Genomic DNA, 19,114 nt, shown 5'->3' with positions numbered 1-19,114 from the left:
TCCCTCTCCCCTCCCCTCCCCTCGCTGTGTGTGTGTGTGTGTGTGTGTGTGTGTGTGTGTGTGTGTGTGTGTGTGTGTGTGTGTGTGTGTGTGTGTGTGTGTGTGTGTGTGTGTGTGTGTGTGTGTAAGGGTGGGATGAGGGGGGTGGTGGGTCAAAGGTGGGGCACACAGGGGAGTGGGGCTTGTGTGGGTGGGTGGGGCTTATGTGGATGTGGAGCTTGTATGGGTGGAGTCAAAAAGGGGCGGAGTTAAAAAAGAGGTGGAGTCAAAAAAATTGTTTTCAATTATTTAGCTTTGTCTTTTGTAATTCCTGTGAATAAAATGAACCTGAAATCTCTTCCCCCTTTAAATTACATAATTTGTAAGTCCAAGGAACTGTACCGACGACATCAACAATTTTTAAAAGTTCATTTGTCCATCGCTCGGTATAACCTTTTTCAAAATGAGATTTCCACCTGTATATTCTTACTATATCACCAACTTTGAACTTCGGCTTTCTGGCATTGATCTCTTTTTCATATTTTCATTTTGTCAATGTTTCTGATGGTTTAAATTTTGTTGAGGTATGAATCGTGTCATTGTACTTATCCACAATGTCCTGAATTAAAGATAACCTTTGTTGAGAACCGAGTTGAGTGAATTTTTTTATATAGTCTCTCTTTTAAAGTGCGATTAAAACGCTCAATAACAACCGCTTTTCCTTCATTCAAGGTGCTGTATAATGTAATGTAATGTTTATTTTAAGAAAATTCAAAAATGTTTTGTTGTAGAACTCTGTACCCTCATCAGTCCACAATTTTTAAGGTTTTCTCTTGCTTTTATTGAATATCTGTTGGAAAGCTAACATAGGAGTATTATCTGTTTTGTTTTTCAAAGGGACAACCCACGCATATCGAATCCTCAAATCGATAACGGTTAAAGCATACTTGTACCCCTTATCATAATTTAGTTCAATTAAATCAGCGGACCAGATATAATCAAATTCCTTGGAATAAACCTTCCTTCTATGAAAATTTGTGATTATTGGTTTATGTAGTTCATCAGCTAATTGCTCTTCAATCTTAATGACATCATTTGAGCCTATAAGTTTTTTGAATTTACAAGCCCAAGTTTCAATTTAGCACTGATCATCATCTTCATGATGATCCTATCAACTTTTTCTCTCAAGGTTGGATTTTGAATCGGAGACAAATTACACAACATTTCTCTCTCGGCTTCATTTTTTCTTCCAACGTTGTGCTATTTCCATAATCAATATCGTGTCTCATGCACACTTCATCAATCCTATTGATAGGTTTGCTCCATGGTTTAGGATTGTCAGCCTCATCTAATCTTTTATTCAAGTGTGTTCCTTGACCACAGAAAGAATACCCTGGTAGATGTAATTCCCCTGGTATTCCAATTGTTGTAAATTTACTTCCTGATAAAAAAAAACTTTTGCATATCTCCCCCTCGTTTGTGTTTGGTGATTAATTCACTCTTTTTTGAGCCACACACCGAACATGTACCTTTTTGTATAACCCTATTATTTTTACTTTTAACATAAAAGATATTTTTACTCTTGGTTTTCTTTTTACATTTGAGACAATAACTCATTTATTTATGTGAAAAATTCCTGCAGAGTGCGAAAACATTTTTTTTTTTTTTTCCAACATGCACATTTGAATCTTAATTTTTAAAACAAAAAATCCTTCGAAATGTCTTCACTCTCTCCTCCATTTATTTAAGAAAAAAAATGTAAAACTTTTAATCAAAGTCAATTACACCAACATCATCAATAATATTATCTTTTCCTTCTTCTCTTCTTTATCTCCACTTTCTTGTTGAAACCTTCTCCCTGAAACCGATGTTAATAGTCTTGATGCATATATTTCCAATACACTTGCCAATTCTTTGTTTTCCTCCTCGGTGTGTTGAGATTTTTTTGTTTTCTGTAATACCTTTGATCTTTTAATAATCTCACTGGTTTCCATATTTTAATATTTATTTATTCTCTCTTTCCTCCCTCTCCCTCTCCTCCTTTCTCTCTCTCTTCTCCCTCTCCCTCTTCTCTCTCTTCTCCCTCTCCTCCTTCTCTCTTGTCTCAGTTTCTTCAACTCCTTCCTCATCCCTTACTTTCCTTGAACCACTTTCACCCCATAGAATATCATACATATATTCATCTAGATTCTGCAATACTCTTGAATCCACAATTATTTTTCTCATAATAGGAAACCAATAGGATTTGTTGATTATTTCGAAAATAGTTTTATATTTCATCACCTTTAGAAGTTCATTTTTATTTAATATTTTAATCAAATCTCTATTTGTGGGTTTTTTAACATCAGTATAAGGCCAGTCTATAAGGCCAGACATTAAAAAATGTCCATGTGTATGTTCCAATTCATAAAGAATGTAAAATCGAACACCCTTTTCTTGTAGGTATCCTTGAATGCCAAAATTATAATTTTCTTGAAGCCTTCTTGCTGTCATTTATGTATCAGAAATATATGACAGATTAATATGATGACACATAATACCACCCCATATTCCTGTTGTTAAATCAGTTTGTATTCCTCGACTTTGTATAATTATCCAATTTCCTTCCTTCTTTGTCATATAAACTATTGCTTCACCATCATATAATTTCCTATTCCCGAAATTGTGTATTTGTTTTTTGCTAATTGTGCTTCCACATATCTCCTGATTCTTACCAAGAGGATAATCTTCTTTACGAGACTGATAAAAATCGTGTAGGTCTTCTCGGTTGAATGAAAAAGACCAATTATATCCTAAATCACATATTATCCCTCCATTTCTCTATTCTCATATTAACGATTCTTCCTTCTTTATAAAATTCAATACAAAATAAAAAGGTAATTGAATTTAATAAGAAAAGGTGTATGGTTTTTTGAACCAGATGTTGTGGTTGTAAATTCTACTTGTTTAACAAAACGTGCCATTTTATTTAAGAATATATATTGTGATAAATCACTTAGTCTCACCAAGTCATTCGCGTCAATCGGGCTTGGATAATTTATTAATTTACAAAACATTTTTGATATTAATATTTTTTGCTGTACTATATTTCTGTCGTTCAGCCGGTACCTTTGTGTAATAATTTGATAAATCAATATCCAGTTCTTGAGATACACCAAAGATAGAACCATCTTTTCCAACATGTAATTTATGTTTGATTAACAATAATATAATTAAAAAATTAATTTTTTTGTTGAGTTGAAATAACACATCGACATAATTGACCACAACACTGGAAATTTAATTCTTGGACTTGAAATGTTTGATAAACACCATTCTGTAAGAATGTTATCACTTCAACAGGTGGTGGAAGACCATAACTATCAAAATTATATTTGTCTTGACTATTAAAAATACAAACCCAATGAGAACTGTTCCCATTATTATCTTCTAAGTTCATAATGATATTCTTTGTATGCTTAGACACGTTTGTTAATTCATCTCTCATACAAATAACCACATTATTAATTTTGAATTTCTTACAATATTTGATAAGTTCTAAATTTGATGTTGGATTCTTTCCACATTCTTTAAACCACTCATCAATGCTCATTTATTTATGAGAAATATATAATCCATTACTCCTTTTCGTTAATTTTACACCTGCTTGTGCGATAGAAGAAAGCATATCTCCAACTAACAATCTCGCTTTATCAGGCAGACTTTCAAGTTTTTCAGCAAAATCTACAACTGCACCACTTCCACTAATTTCTTTCTCCAACTCTTTGTTATGTCTTCCCAACTCTTTTTGAGGCCAGAGTTGAGCCTTCCTTTCGTTGGCAGTTTTCACCGCTGCTGAAATACCACCCGTCAATGCTCCAGCTACAATTAAACCAGCAAATAAAGGAATTAGAAATGGGAGAAATCCTCCACTTGTCTCTCTTATTGAATATTTCTTCAACATTGGTTTTGACATTTTAATTTAAGTGAGCCAGTGTCGTTCAAGATTTTCACCTGTTCTCTTGTGAGCAAAACATCAATTCTTACTGCTCCTTTTCTCTGAATTGTATTAACATTAATCGTACAAGGCTTTTGATTTTGAACACAAGACGATAGTTTATGAAGATTGATTTGATTAGCATATTGATTTGATTAACATACCCCAGTTGGCACTTTACTACTCACTTATTGACCAAAAAAATTATGTGAGACGAATCATAACACCATTATCTGTATTAATCTGTAATTCTGTTTCTTCCAAAAGCAAACAATATGTATCAACTTCTTCACTCTTCTCTTTCAATGTAGAGGGAAGTATCCACTCGATTAGACTTTATAGTTTCCTTTTGAGAACTCTGGTCAATCGCATAGATTGTATACAGACTTTTAAGTGCTGTCGTATCCAAAATGGGTTCTTTATTTCCATTGCTTTCAAACACCTTTTGGGAAGACTTGAATGCTTCAGCATAATCATTTTTTTTCCAATTAATTTCCAGTCTATCTCGTGGATAAAATGTTCCATCCAAAGAAACTTGAAGTTGTTTCACCTTCGCTTGATCACTGAATGCATTATTCTTATCAGTTGCAGTATCACCATCTGGTTTTTAAAAATGTGCCACAGATATCATGGCTTTCCTTCCAGAACACCCAAATTCCACATGTAAGTGGTTTGGTTCAGTTTAACGTGTTGGCATCTTCTTTTATGGTATGATCCATTGAGTGGTTTCTTTGAGTTTAGTCTTCTATTCAACGTCTATTCTGTTTTAAGATTAGGAATATATTCACTAATATACCAACTAATTTCATCAATAACAATTTTTTTCTGAGCAGCAAAAGCATTCACCACACCAAAAAGCAATCTATTTTCATTATCATTTCTTTGCAGTTGAAATCTAATTTTAAGACCACACAGAACTTTATCATTTCCACAAAATCCAAATATACCTTGAAGTGGAACTGCCACAATAAAACTATTACCTGTTTTTGTATCATCATTATACATTCCTTTCCTTTGACTATATCCAGGGTCTGTATTTGTTCCCTTTGCCATATCAGGAATAAAACCTTCGACAGCCCCCTTTCCCATTCCATCACTAAAGGAATATAGTGTAAATTTCATCATTTCAGATGTAGCAGAGACATAATCAACCACTGCAACTTCTTGTGTTCCAATGTACAAACGAACACTATCAAACATTTTCCAGAAGAAATCATTTACGAGTGCAGCGTTTGTGTTATTCGCAGCCTTAGTGAATGTAAATTTACACAACAAGAAACTCTCGGCTTGATTCAAATAAGTTTGTTGATGATTTATTTCAAAACTTTTTGTTCCATTTGTATTCCAGTATGTTCCAGTTATGGCATTTACCTTGAAGTAGTCTTCTTTTTTCGTAGAGTTTGAGATGACAATGGTATCATCCAAATCATAGATACTATCAATTGCTTCCATACTTGTATTTATTGAGGAAAAAAAGATGTTAAAATTTTTGAAACCCTGACCCAAGTATTTGAATTATTTTCTGTCGTTATTGGGGAGACAACTGAGATTTGCATTTCTTAATTTATTTTATTGCTTGTAATTTATGAGATTCCTTTTGGGCATCTTTTATACTCTTTATAGCACCCGCTACATTTCCCACAGCAGAAGCAGTTGAACTAATTAGGTCTTTATGTTTAAGAATAACACCTTAACACCTTTACCCATGAGAGTATCATTTATACCATCTCCTTTTTTTCTAAATTGATGTCTTGCACTCCTTTGTGTCTTAGGTTTATAGTATCCTCCACCAAGATGCATGCCTTCACCCTTGTAGTATGGGGAAAGGAACATCACATCCCATGTAATTGTTATATATTTTCCCAACTCGTGTTTCCTCACAATAACCATCGTATTTATTAATTGGAAAACTTCACGTAGGTGAATTCTGATGGATATAATTTCTCCATTAAAAGAAATCATGCGATTATCTTGGTCGGTTATCCTAAAATTGACTCTGAACATGGTTTTTCCTGACACAGGTCGATAAACCAGATTTTTGGGTTCCATATTGAATTTATAACCAATTGGGGTTGAGTATGTGCTGAATGAAAATATTGTATTTGTTCTTATTCTATCATTATAAGCGCCATTAATCAAATCATAGTGAATTCATACGGAATATATGCCTGAGGATATTTGAATGACATTATCACTGTAAAACGTCCCATTACTTTCAATCATTTTTTTGAGGAGAAACCCAATAACTCTCTCGATTAATTATCAATTGTGAAATTAACCTTGTAGTTATTTTTAACTTTAATCGTTGATTTTGAAGTATGTTTTTGAATATCTATAACAATATTTTTTGGTTCATCACCCTGTTCTTTCATAAGGCGAGCAATTTCGGAAGATATTTGAGAAATGTCATATGCTCTGGGTGAAACTGTTATCTATCGTTTTGTATCCAATTCCTGGATTATAACTAAGCTTGTCATTTTTCTCGGTGATATTAAACAAGGTATTATAAGTTTCCATGGACAATAAAGACGCCTCATATTCTTTTGTTGTGTCGAGTTGTAGTGGGTATGGAATTGAAAATGTGTGGTCGCTTGTTGTGAAATTAAAACGAAGGATTGTGCTTTCATCTTATTTAATAATGGATAAAATGTCTTCGTATTGACATTGATAAATTATTTTTATGTTCATCAACTGGTCTAAAATGGCTGATGCTTCATCAAAACAATTATTTCCAGCCTTCTTACGACCGAACAGCAATAACAGTCTATTTACTAATTGTGATGGGTCATTTGGAAGAAAACCAACACCTGAACCAAAACTACTTAAAGCCTGAATAATGTGTTTCTCCTCTTCTTACTTTTACCAGATAGACTAACCCTTTAATTAAGAGAGTCCAGCAGATCAATATCTACTCTATCATCGTTATTTTTCATATCCAATGGTTTATCAAAATACTTTCATTCATCCCTCACAGTTGAACCTTGTTTCTCATCTTTTGTTCAAAGAAACATTAATCTCGGAGTTTGTTTAACAGGTGGTTGAGCAGAACTCAAGAACCTTAATTCATCATTAAATATCAATCCATTTTCTTGAACAAGATGAAATATTGCTGGTTGTTCTGTTGGAATGAGTCCTGCTTTGGTTTTTGAATCCGCTGAACATTCATTGCTCTGAAGAGCCTTCACAATATAATCAGGGGGTTGATTAATCTCTTCCAGTGATTGAAATAATCCTTCATCATCATATTCTAATTCTCCTATATGCTCTAATTCTTCCTCTATCATTTGACTGAAATCTTTTAACATTCGAAGTTTTTTAGGTGTATATTATATTGTAGGAACTGTGGAAGCATCCATAATTTTTTAACAAGTAGTTTAAAAAATTTATCTTGTTTTCTTTCAAATGCTTCTTCACCCGTTTGTTTCTGTCTGCGTTTCTTCTTTATGTCTTCCTGTTGTTTTACAACTCTTGAAACCAACTCTTTAGGCTCCTTAAATCTTCTTGCTCTTTCTTTCACATCCATTTACTTCTTGGAAAATATCATTCACTGAATTAAAAAGGTCAACAGGGAAATTTTCCTTTTCTTCATCATTCAAGTAGATGGGTTCAAATAAATCCTTCTCATTAAATATTTCATTAAACTCTTTTGTAACATTAATATGAGCTGTAATTTCTTCTTCACTAATACTTGTATCTCTGCTTTTCATACATTTGCGTGGAGTTTCTCCATAAACATCAAAACCGAATGATAAAATCTTAACCCCATTACCACTCAGATGTTTCATAATTTGTCTCATTCCTTCTGGATTAGTTTCTAATATCCCAAGACCACCAGATTTCAGTTTCTATAACTCACTCTTACAATGTGAATATTTTGTTGTACCAAGAGAAACCTCCTCAAATATTTGACCTTCATTCCTCAATCGCATATGTTCCTCGACTGAAATATAGTAATAATCTTCACCTTCTCCTTCTCCTGGTCACATTGCTCTGGTTGTTGTAGATACAATACGAATCACATGGTGGTTTTTTGGAAAAGTTACAATATTTTCATTTGTACTCTTCAAGAACCTTGATTTATGAGTTTTTTTCTAGAAGCAGATTTACCCACAAGATTTATAATAATAGTTGTCATTTATATATGTAATTGTTTATAAAATAAAAAATATATCCCTTAATATCTCATCTTGTTTCACAACAATATATTTATATTTTTCAGTCGTGTGCTTCATATAATCCCCAAATTCCTTTTTACTACATAATGTAGAACAATTGTCTCTCCAAAAATTGTTCATATCTATTGAATTTGACTTGAATAAAATAAAAGTATTAGCATTGTTTCTTATTGAGTGACGAGGGAGTTGAAAGTATGATTGACTAAGATAAATACAGTTTCAAGAAGAATGTCTCCCTCTTGTGTAGTAGCTATCCATTACCGTTTGCTTTCTCTCATTAACACAATCATCAAAGATAACGAGGTTCTTTTTTGATTTATCCAAATCTTGGGGAGAAGGTATATCGTCCGTATTATCACTAAGAATACAAGTTATCGGCTTTGATTTCTTTTTATACCTCTGTGTATCACAAAATAGTTGTATTATATCTTCAATGTTGTAATCATTTAGTTTGTTTTGAAGTTTAAATAAACTGATTATATCTTCTTTTTGGAGACCAGCATTAAAACATTGTGAGAGGAGTTGATACTCAGGTTGAAAACTTGACTTCGTGAAAATTATTAAATTATCATAATCTAAAAAGTTGGGAGTAAGGAGCATCTTTAAAAGTAAGCAGGTTTTTCCACATCCGCTTGAACCAACTATGAGACATCTTGATGAATTTGGAAGATTTTTATGGTTGTTAAATTGGTTCGTGGGTGCCAACAGTGACCACTATTTTCGTTGTGTCTGTGTGTCTGTCTGTCTGTCTTTGTGACTCTCTTCAGAGTATAGCTCCGTGACGTTTGATGCGATCTTGATGAAACTTGGATACAAGCTAGATATCATGGACTCGTTGTGTCTTTTTGTATGAGGGGCGTCCCATACCCCTTGTGGGTGGAGCCACGCTCACTTGAACTTTTTAGATCCTCGTGGAGGATCTCTAAGTCTTACTCACATTGTTGTTCTTCTGCTTTTTCTTGTGGACTTTTTAGTTTCACAGCCTACAGTTTTCATCGAAACTTCCTGAAACTTGGCATATATATGTAAAAATACTGTGCGCAGACAGTAGCCATCTCCGATTTTGAAAATTCCTCCTAGAAAAAAAAGTTATGATGTCAACTCAACGTTTTATCCTAAGTTTAGGTTTAATTTCAAGATCATTGGTTCGTGGGCACCAGCAGTGACCACTATTTTCATTGTATCTATGTGTCTGTCTGTTGGGTGGTCGCTAGACTACCCTTATTCTCGGGTTTTCCGTCTGTCTGTATGTCTGTCTGTTTGTCTGTAATGGACAGCTCTGGAGGCCAGAGGAGTCAACCGATTTTGATGAAACTTGATGGTAGGTTCATACCAGGATCTAGTTGTATGCTTTTGAGTACCGTTGCTATGGACCCCACCATTGCCTAGCAACGGGACTTCGAAATTTTAGAAAAAATTCGAAAAAATTTTTTTCCCGAAAATCAAAAATTGGCTGCCGTGCATTTATGCGCACTATAATCAACCTCTTTGTCAAAAAATTTCAGCCCGATCTGTCAAAAACTGTATGACGAGTATGCAATTATATTACTACATGCTTTCACCCCAACGTTCGTGTTGGGATTCCCTAAGGGCCCTGTCACACCTTGACGTTTTAGCCAGCATATGGCAACGTATCAAAATGTATGTAAAACGCTGGCATATGCTGAACTATTTTTTTTTCAGTGTTGGGCGTATTCATAACGAGTTGGACATATGCATAACATATTAGTAACGTACACAGAACGTTTCGATAACTTATAGATAACTTATACCAACGAATGCTTAGCGGGTTGTGGGCGTTCACAACTTATGCCCAACGATAGTCTAACTTATGCATAGCGCGGCAGCATATCGCCGACTATCATGTGGCATAGCCTATTAAAAGGCTGCCGCTCGATGATTCAAATCATAACCGCACTAGACATCAAAGTGTCAACATCACCATCATGCCCTGTCACACCTTGATGTTTTAGCCAGCGTATGCCGACATATGAAAAATTTGCCGAATACGCTGGCACACGTCGAATACGTTATAGGTAAGTTTTGTATACGTTAAGAGCACGCTGAAGCATGCTGGCATATGTCGTAGTACGCTGAGCTCGTTGACAAATTTTAAGCATGCTCAAAATGTGTCGACGTATGACACACACGTTCCACATACGCTGGCCATAAGTTGTAGGCACGTTATGCGATTGTTGACACACGTCGACACACGTTACTTGTAAGTTACTCATAATTCAAAACACGTCGAGGTAATGTTTAGCGTACCCGAAACTTATTTCTAACCTATGAGTAACGTGCTTTGAACCGATGTGTAACGTATCTCCAACGTATGTAGACGTATTTGATTGATGTCTTCCGGACGACCACAGAACTTGGTGAATGTGTTTCTTACTTACAGCTACCGTATAATGGCATATTGGCAGCGTTTAGGGGAATTGGTATATAAAAACGGGCTTCACAGGAGGAACCCATCAGTGTTTCAGATTCCATGTTGAGTAGATGTCCATGTCAGTAGTAGTAGGTGAGGGTGTCAGTAGTAGTAGTAGTAGTAGTAGTAGTAGGTCATGTCAGTAGTAGTAGGTGAGCACGATGGGGAGGGTGTGGGTGATGATGGATCCTCCTTGTGTCCGCGTCCACGGCCACGGCCAGGAGACTTCTTTGCAGCATTCTTCAAAGTTTTCTTCAGCATTTTTTTCTTTTTTATGTTTTTCTACGCTGACCTATTGATGTTTTTTTTCAGTTTTGGGCGTATAATAACGAGTTGGACATATGCATAACGTATTAGTAACGTACACAGAACGTTTCGAAAATTTATAGATAACTTATACCAACGAATGCTTTGCGTGTTGTCGGCGTTCACAACCTATGCCAAACGATAGTCTAACTTATGCATAGTGCGGCAGCGTATTGCCGACGATCACGTGGCATAGCCTATTAATAGGCTGCCACTCAACAATTTAAATCATGACCGCACTAGAAATCGAAGTGTCAACATCGCCGTCATGCCGAAGAAAAAAAAAAAACACCATGGAGTCTGGAACACTGACGGGTTCCTCCTGTGAAGCCCATTTTTATATACCAATTCCCCTAAACGCTGCCAATATGCCATTATAAGGGAGCTGAAAGTTAGAAACATGTGCAGTAAGTTCTGTGGTCATCCATAAGACGTCAATCAAATACGTCTACAAAGGTCAATATGCGTTGGAGATACTTTACACATAGGTTCAAAGTACGTTACTCATAGGTTAGAAATAAGTTTCGGGTACGCTAAACATTACCTCGACGTGTTTCGACTTATGAGTAACTTACAAGTAACGTGTGTCAACGATCGCATAATGTGCGTACAACTTATGGCCAGCATATGCGGAACGTGTGAGTCATACGCTGGCATACGTCGAAAAATTTTGAGCATGCTTAAAATTTGCCGATGAGCTCGGCGTACTACGACGCATGCCAGCATGCTTCAGTGTGCTCTTAACGTATACAAAACTTACCCATAACCTATTCGTGTGCCAGCGTATTCGCCAAATTTTTCATACGCTGGCTAAAACGTCAAGGTGTGACAGGGCCTTAGCGTAGGGTTAGGGAATCGAACACAAATGGTGAATGCACAGTTGCTCGTCATGTTCCTATATGGAACAACGAACGGCAAAAATGCCACCTGATGTGTTCTCTTATCTACATATTTCAAATTCGCCTTAGTCAAGCGACCACCCATGTCGCCTACCGGCTTGTCTGTCTGTTTGTGACTCTCTCCAGAGAATCGCTCCATGACGTTTGATGCGAATTGATGAAACTTGGACACAAGCTAGATATCATGGTCAAGTTGTGTCTTTTTGTATGAGGGGCGTCCCACGCCCCTTGTCGGCGGAGCTACGCCCACTTGAACTTTTTATTTATTTATTTTTTCTCGATTTTTTTTCTCGCAATTTCATTTCCTAGAAGCTGTGTGTAATGTCCATAAGTACAACATATACAAAATCCCGTTTTGATTTGGTCAATTTTGATGGAAGAGATAGGTTTTTACGGTAGGGCTTCCTCAAAAGCTTCCACGAACTCAATTGTACCTATCGTGGCATTGTTCAATAATGCCCGTGAACCATTGTCACCTCCTGGCTTGTCCATTATTTTATTTATGCAATATCTTGTGTTGATATTTCCCTGAAAATGACAATCATTTAATAATATAAATCATCAATCCACGAAACATGGTTGTCATTTGTTCAGTATCTTCTCTTGTAAGAAAAGTGTATTATCACCCTCATACTTTACATTCATTTCTCGAATCAATCTTGTAAAGTAATTCATTTTTGGTGTAAATCTCAATGAATTATATTCCTTTTTTTATAGTTTTTTATTATCATTAATTAGAAGATAATCACAGAATATACATTGTTTATAAGCTTTTGACTCTGTGTTTCATCCCCGTCTTTCACACGCAGGACAATTCTCAAATTTGTCATGTGGAGAATCAGGACATTCAAGAGGCTCAAAATCTAGTAAGCTATTCATATTTATAAAGTAAACTTTACTTCAAATAAAATTCATCATCAGTATCATCTTTGGTACTTTCATTGGTGCTTTCACAATCAAATATAAAACTACTTTCATAACTATCGTTTGAACACAAACTCTCGGTATCATAACTGTCTTCTGTTCCAACAGAGATACTATCATCACTCTCATAATCTTCAAAATCTTCAGTTGAATAATGACTCATTTAATTAGTAGAAAAAAACATTACAATTTACATCTATATACTTTTTTTTCATTAACAGATTCAACTACTACATTTTTTTATATTAAAGGTAATTTTAAAATGGTCCTGAACTACTATTGAATGAAATGTCATTTCACCTGATATATTAACATCCTTTATTTCATCAGGGTTTACATCTTTAGGGTTGTCGAAAAAAATACATATTTCTCCTTGCATATTACAGATGGTCTTATCTTTTCTTTCCAAAGCTTCATCCAGAAGGTTTTTATTTTTTGATACTTTTTCTTGTTTCATTGCTTTTTCTAGTTTTGAATATATTGCCAGAAGGAGAGGAGAAACTTTTGTTGGAGATACTTTAATTGATGTTCTTCCAGAAATACTAAAAGCCCTTCCACTGAAGGAAATTAAAGAACTCATATTATTCACCATAATTGTTTTTATCCAATGGTTGTTATATTTGTCTTTATTCAATTTTACATCGTTGACATATTTCTCAGTGTCTTTTACAAATGAAGGGATTGATTGAAACTTGTCTTTTGCCTCTTGATGCATTGTATTTATTAAGTGAAAAGAGTTGGAGGATAAAATGGTTTTAAGCACAGATTCACCAGTAAATTAAACGGAGTTTTTATCAAGAAAATTTTATTTCAAGCAAAGTTTTGTAATATAAATATGGTGAATACAACGTACTGTGATGTTTGTAATCATGAATATAAATGTCATAAAAAACACCTTCAAACCAACAAGCACACATTCAATCTCTTTAGACAAATATTTCCACTTGACCAAGAAACAAAACATTGTGATAGATGTGATAATGATATCTTTTTAAAAAAATTAAAATAAACACCTTCAATCACACAAGCACAAGAACAATGAAGAAAAGGAAGGTGCCACTAAATTCTCCATTGAAAACACTGATGGGGCATTTAAAGGACATATAAAAATAAGATTGTTTCACTTTCAAGACCCTGGACCATCTTCAATCATTGAAGCTGTTGATATGGTTAAACAAAGTATTGAAACTATAATTAAAAACACATTAAGTGAAATGAAAACTTTTAAGTTTTATATGGGAGTAAAATTGAATATGGTAAGAGAAGGCGATGAAACTACTCCCTATATGAGGACAATCCTTTACTTTATCTCATCATTTCAAGATTTTGTAAGATGTGATGTTTACGATGAACTCCAGAAACAAGAACAAGATGCTAATAACACTGTAGTAGGTAGTGGATTTGCTATCACAAAAATAATCTTTTTAGATATATACGTCTTAAAATCAGATCCTCTTCAAGCTTCTTCTTACATTGATTTACCAAAAGAGATAAAACTTAAGAAAGCGGTTGTTAATATTCAAAACAAAGATAAAAATGCTTTCTATGGTCTGTTCTTGCTCACTTACATCCTCCACAATGGAAACCTGAAAGGGTTGAACATTATAAGAAATACGAAAATACATTAAATGTTAAAGATTTTAAGTTTCCAATGTCATTGAGAGATATTCCTAAATTTGAGAAAATGAATAATCTATCTGTTAATGTATATGGATTAATGGATACAAACAAAGTTCAGAGATGAAAAATTTCAAACAACTATAAAAATTATGAAATACACATTGACCTTCTCCTACTTTACTTCAAAGGAAAAATCACGTTATGCTTTCATCAAAAATTTCTCAAGATTAACCAAATCACAACTATACAAGAGAAAATGTAAAACGTATCCTTGTAAGAGATGTCTCAACTCCTTTCACACAAAAGAACGATTATATCAACATTCAAAATATTGCAGTGATCAGAAATCAACCACAATCAATTTACCAAAGGCAAGTTCAAACACATCATTCAAATATTTTAACAAATCTATAAAACATCCGTTTGTGATATATGCTGATTTTGAAAGTATCCTTCAAAAGATGGATACTGTTTCTCCAAATCCAAATAAATGATACACAAATAAATATAAAAAAAACATACTCCTTGTGGTTTCTGTTATTATACCAAATCAGCTGTTGGTGATGAATACAACAAATTAGAACTTTTTAGAGGAGAAGATGTCTCAGAGGAGTTTGTGAGACGATTGGAAAAAGACTGTATAAGACCAAGAGAAATAATGGTTAAAACCTATAAACCAATGTCATTAACAAAGGGAGAGAAAAATGAATTTCGAAAGAACAGTATCTGTCATATTTGTGAGGAGAAAATTGAGGGAGAGGTCAAAGTTCGGGATCATTGTCATCTTACTGGAAAATATAGAGGTCCAGCTCATTCCCGTTGTAATCTTAATTACAAGCCCCCAAACTTTATTCCTGTCTTTCTTCACAACAACGCTCACTATGACACACATCTATTTATAAATGAACTTTCAAAGACATCTGGAGATATTTCTGCCATTCTGAGCATAGATAAAAAATACATCTCATTCACAAAAACAATTCATACATCCCCCATTACGCATAACATATTTCTTGACACATACAAGTTTATGTTAAGTCCATTATCTAACTTAGCATCAAATATTAAAAACTTACCGAATCTTAAATCGCATTTCTCAAATCAAGAAGAGATTGATCTCTTATCACAAAAGGGAATATATCTGTATGACTACATGGATTCATTTGAGAAGTTTAAAGAAACACAACTTCCTTCAAGGGAAAGTTTCTATTGCAAGTTGAATAAAACTCGTATTTCCGATTTCGATTATACACAAGCTAAAAAGGTTTGGGAGAATTTTAATATAAAGAATCTTGGAGAATATCATGATTTGTATCTTAAAACTGATGTATTGTTGTTGGCTGATGTGTTTGAAACTTTTGGAACAGTCTGTTGAAATAAAAATTCTTATGGATTAGACCCCGCTCACTATTGCACAGCCCAAGGTTTGGCTTGGAGTGCTTTGTTAAAAATGACAAAACAGAATTTGGAATTAATCAGTGATATAGATATGCTTTTAATGATAGAGAAGGCTTAAAGAGGAGGAATATCTCAAGTATGTTCCAAGATATATGCTAAAGCAATTAACAAATATCTTCCTGATTATAATAAGAATGAGGACAACTCTTACCTGATGTGTTCTGATGCTAACAATTTGTATGGGTGGGCTATGTCTCAATCTTTACCTTATGGAAAACTTAAATGGGTTAAAGAAAAACATTATGAAAAAGTTTTGCAAGACATTGTTGTCTCCTCTCAAAAAGAATTTGATGAAGCTGAAGTTGGATATTATTTTGAGGTTGATTTAAAATATCCAGAAGAACTTCATCACAAACATAAAGACCTACCTTATGCCCCTGATAAAGAAAGTCCAAAAAAGAATAGTTAAGTGATTACCAACAGTCATTTAATATAAAAGGCAAATCTCCAGAAAAACTACTTTCTACATTAAATGATAAAGAAAGATGTTTTGCATCAAAGGAACTTGAGACAATGTTTATCTGCTGGGTTGAGAGTGAAGAAAATACATAGGATTTTGAAATTTAAACAGTCATTGGTTGAAGAAGTATATTAATTTTAATAGAAAATGGAGAACAGAAGCAAAAACAGATTTTCTGAAGGACTTTTATAAATTAATGAATAATGCTGTATTTGGAAAGACTATGGAAAATGTTAGGAATTGACAAAACATAAGACTTGCTACATCTTGGAAACAGGCTTCAAAGTTAAATAATCGACCAAGTTTTGAGCGAGCGGGGGTGTTTTCAGAGAACTTTTGTGCTATTCATTTGAAAAAAGAGAGTATTGAAATGGATAAACCTATTTATATCGGAACATCAATTCTTGACTTGTCAAAGTCGTTAATGTTTGACTATTCCTTAAAATCAAAGTAAAAGGATAATGTGTCATTGTTATATATGGATACAGATAGTTTTATATTAGAAATTAAGACAAGTGATGTATATGAGGATATGATTGATAATATTGATGTATATGATGCAAGTAATTATAAGTCAGGTCATGTGTTGTTTTCATCACAGAATAAAAAGGTTATTGGGAAGTTTAAAGATTAATTGGGTGGGAAGGTCATGAGTGAATTTATAGGATTGAGATCAGTCTTATGCTTTCACATATATTGATAACAATAACATTGAAAGGTGTGATGAGAAGCTAAAGGGAATAAAGAAAAATATAATCAAGGAAACAATAAACTTTAAACATTATTACAACTGTTTAACCTTAAAGAAGGAAGAGTACAGAAAAATGAATACAATTAGAAGTTATAAACATCAATTATATACAGAAGAGATAAATAAGAAAGCATTCGGAGCTTTTGATGATAAAATATATATTTTACAGAATGGAATCAATAGTCTCCCTTATGGTTATAAGTATAAGTGTTAATATTTTGGGTTGGGAATTTTAACAGGCTACCACCATCTTTTTACTGATTTATAAATGATAGAACCAAGCAATAACCAAACCAAAGAGTGGAGATGTATTGAATTTAAATGGGAAAGCCTTGGTATTTAAATGGGAAACATAAAAAAATGTGAGAAATATCAAATAAGTCCAATTGAAGAAATAACCAGGGCAAAAGTAAATTAAACAAATAAGCGGATAAATTTAATTACAAATAACTTGGAGGATGTAAAGAAAAAAATTAATATCCTTGAATGGACTGAAAACTTTGATGGTTATCAATTGAACAATGGAAAAACAATTTACTTCAATCTCAAAATGATATGTGGCTCAGAAGGTGGTCAAACAAGAGCATTAAGAGAAGTTTATCATTTCATTTCTGCACAACAAAGACACTTAAACCAAGAACCAAGTTCCAAGTTATTCTTTGTGAATATACTCAATGGAAATGAATGTTATTCGAAAATTAAGTTATTCCCTGGAGTCGAAAATGGGCAAATATTCGTTGGTTCACTCTTTGAGTGGAATGAAATTATGAAAGGGAAGAAGTGCTTTAATCAGTAAGTCTCAATCTTTCCTTGTCTCAATTTTACATTTGCTTGTATGGGAGGGAAGGGGATAGGTGGGGAGAAAATCAGTCTCCTATTTTGAGCATTTGGCACTTGAGTCAAAGTTTTTCCCTTTTCCCCATTCATTTGAATGGGTGTCCCAGAAACTTCATTTATCATCTTCTCTCAGAGGTAGCATATGTACTCATCTTTGAACTGTCTGGTGTGGGTTTGATTTCTGGTCTAACTGTAAACTCTTACCCTGGTTCTTCACAGGCATGTTGTTGATCAAGGAGCACACCAATGCTTTAGAAGGGACATTAAATGAGCACTCATCTCTGAAAACATTTTCTCGTGGACATTAATGATCCCATAGCCAATTTTGTAAGGCCTAGACCATTGTTTGTGGATATTCTAGCCAAAATTTGAATTCTTATCTTGGTTGAGGGCTGCTTCTTCAGCATCCTGTGATGGAGCAACTCTTGCCCAGGGTAAATTCTCAGCAATGGAAACGTTCATGACCAGTCGTGGGAACATTTGTTGTAATTAAATAATTAATTGGACGTAATCCATAACATTATGTGTATTGCAATCCTCTGTATTGTGTTGAGTTTTGTGCATCAGTTATTTTGATGGGCTTTTCTCCGAGTACAAGTATACGTTTCCACTAGGCATGACAACTGGTCGTGAACGTTTCCATTGCTGAATATGTCTTGGGCCTAACATAGTAGCAAAATGGCGGACGCATTATTTATATTCTCGGGGTGGAGTCGGATTCCAATTGTGGGCGGAGTCAGACCAGCTGTCCAATCAATGGTTGTAATGCAACACACATTTTGAGGTTCAGCAAAATATATATATATATATATATATATATATATATATATATATATATATATATATATATATCGAATAGATAGATATGTCCATTGGGACCATACTCTGTACAGAGCGTTGGTGCTGCCGAAGCAGTCTCCTTGGCTATTGGGCACAATCCTGGACAGGTTGCCACTCTGACACAGGATACTTGAATGACTGTCATCCCAGCAAGCTGGTACTCATTTTGCCGACCTCGGAAGGATGGCAGGCTGAGTCAACCCCCTGGTGAATTAATTCAGCGGGCAACGAGGCTTGAACTCAGGACCCTCGGATCCTAAGCCACCACCCTAACCACTGAGCCAACACCAGGCTACAATAGATAGATACTTATTACAAAATCTATTGTTTACATGATTATTTTCCAAAAAAGACAAGTACAAAAAAGGCGTAATGATGTACAATGATTATGTCAGATGTTGCATTATAATGATTTTAAAAGCAATACTCTGACAATCAGTTACTTGACTTATATGTTA

General features: G+C 34.3%; 1 protein-coding gene across 4 annotated transcripts in view; it reads left to right on the top strand.

Moving 5' to 3' along the window:
• The window catches only part of CCBE1 (collagen and calcium binding EGF domains 1), a 69,301-nt gene extending 50,805 nt beyond the window's left edge, over positions 1-18,496 (top strand). For 2 of the 4 annotated variants that reach the window (XM_085873513.1, XM_085873511.1), the window contains exon 12: positions 12,576-18,027. In XM_085873513.1, coding sequence (XP_085729639.1) covers positions 12,576-12,653 — 78 coding nt within the window. In that variant the 3' untranslated portion in view covers positions 12,654-18,027. The other 2 variants (XM_085873512.1, XM_085873514.1) reach the window with 2 other exon arrangements.
• The last annotated feature ends 618 nt before the right edge of the window (positions 18,497-19,114 follow it).

The sequence above is a fragment of the Eptatretus burgeri genome, chromosome 3, assembly GCF_056783735.1.
Source record: "Eptatretus burgeri isolate ZD-2024b chromosome 3, Ebu_testis_v1, whole genome shotgun sequence".
Taxonomy (NCBI): Eukaryota; Metazoa; Chordata; class Myxini; order Myxiniformes; family Myxinidae; genus Eptatretus; species Eptatretus burgeri.
This window is presented reverse-complemented; position numbering and strand designations above follow the sequence as displayed.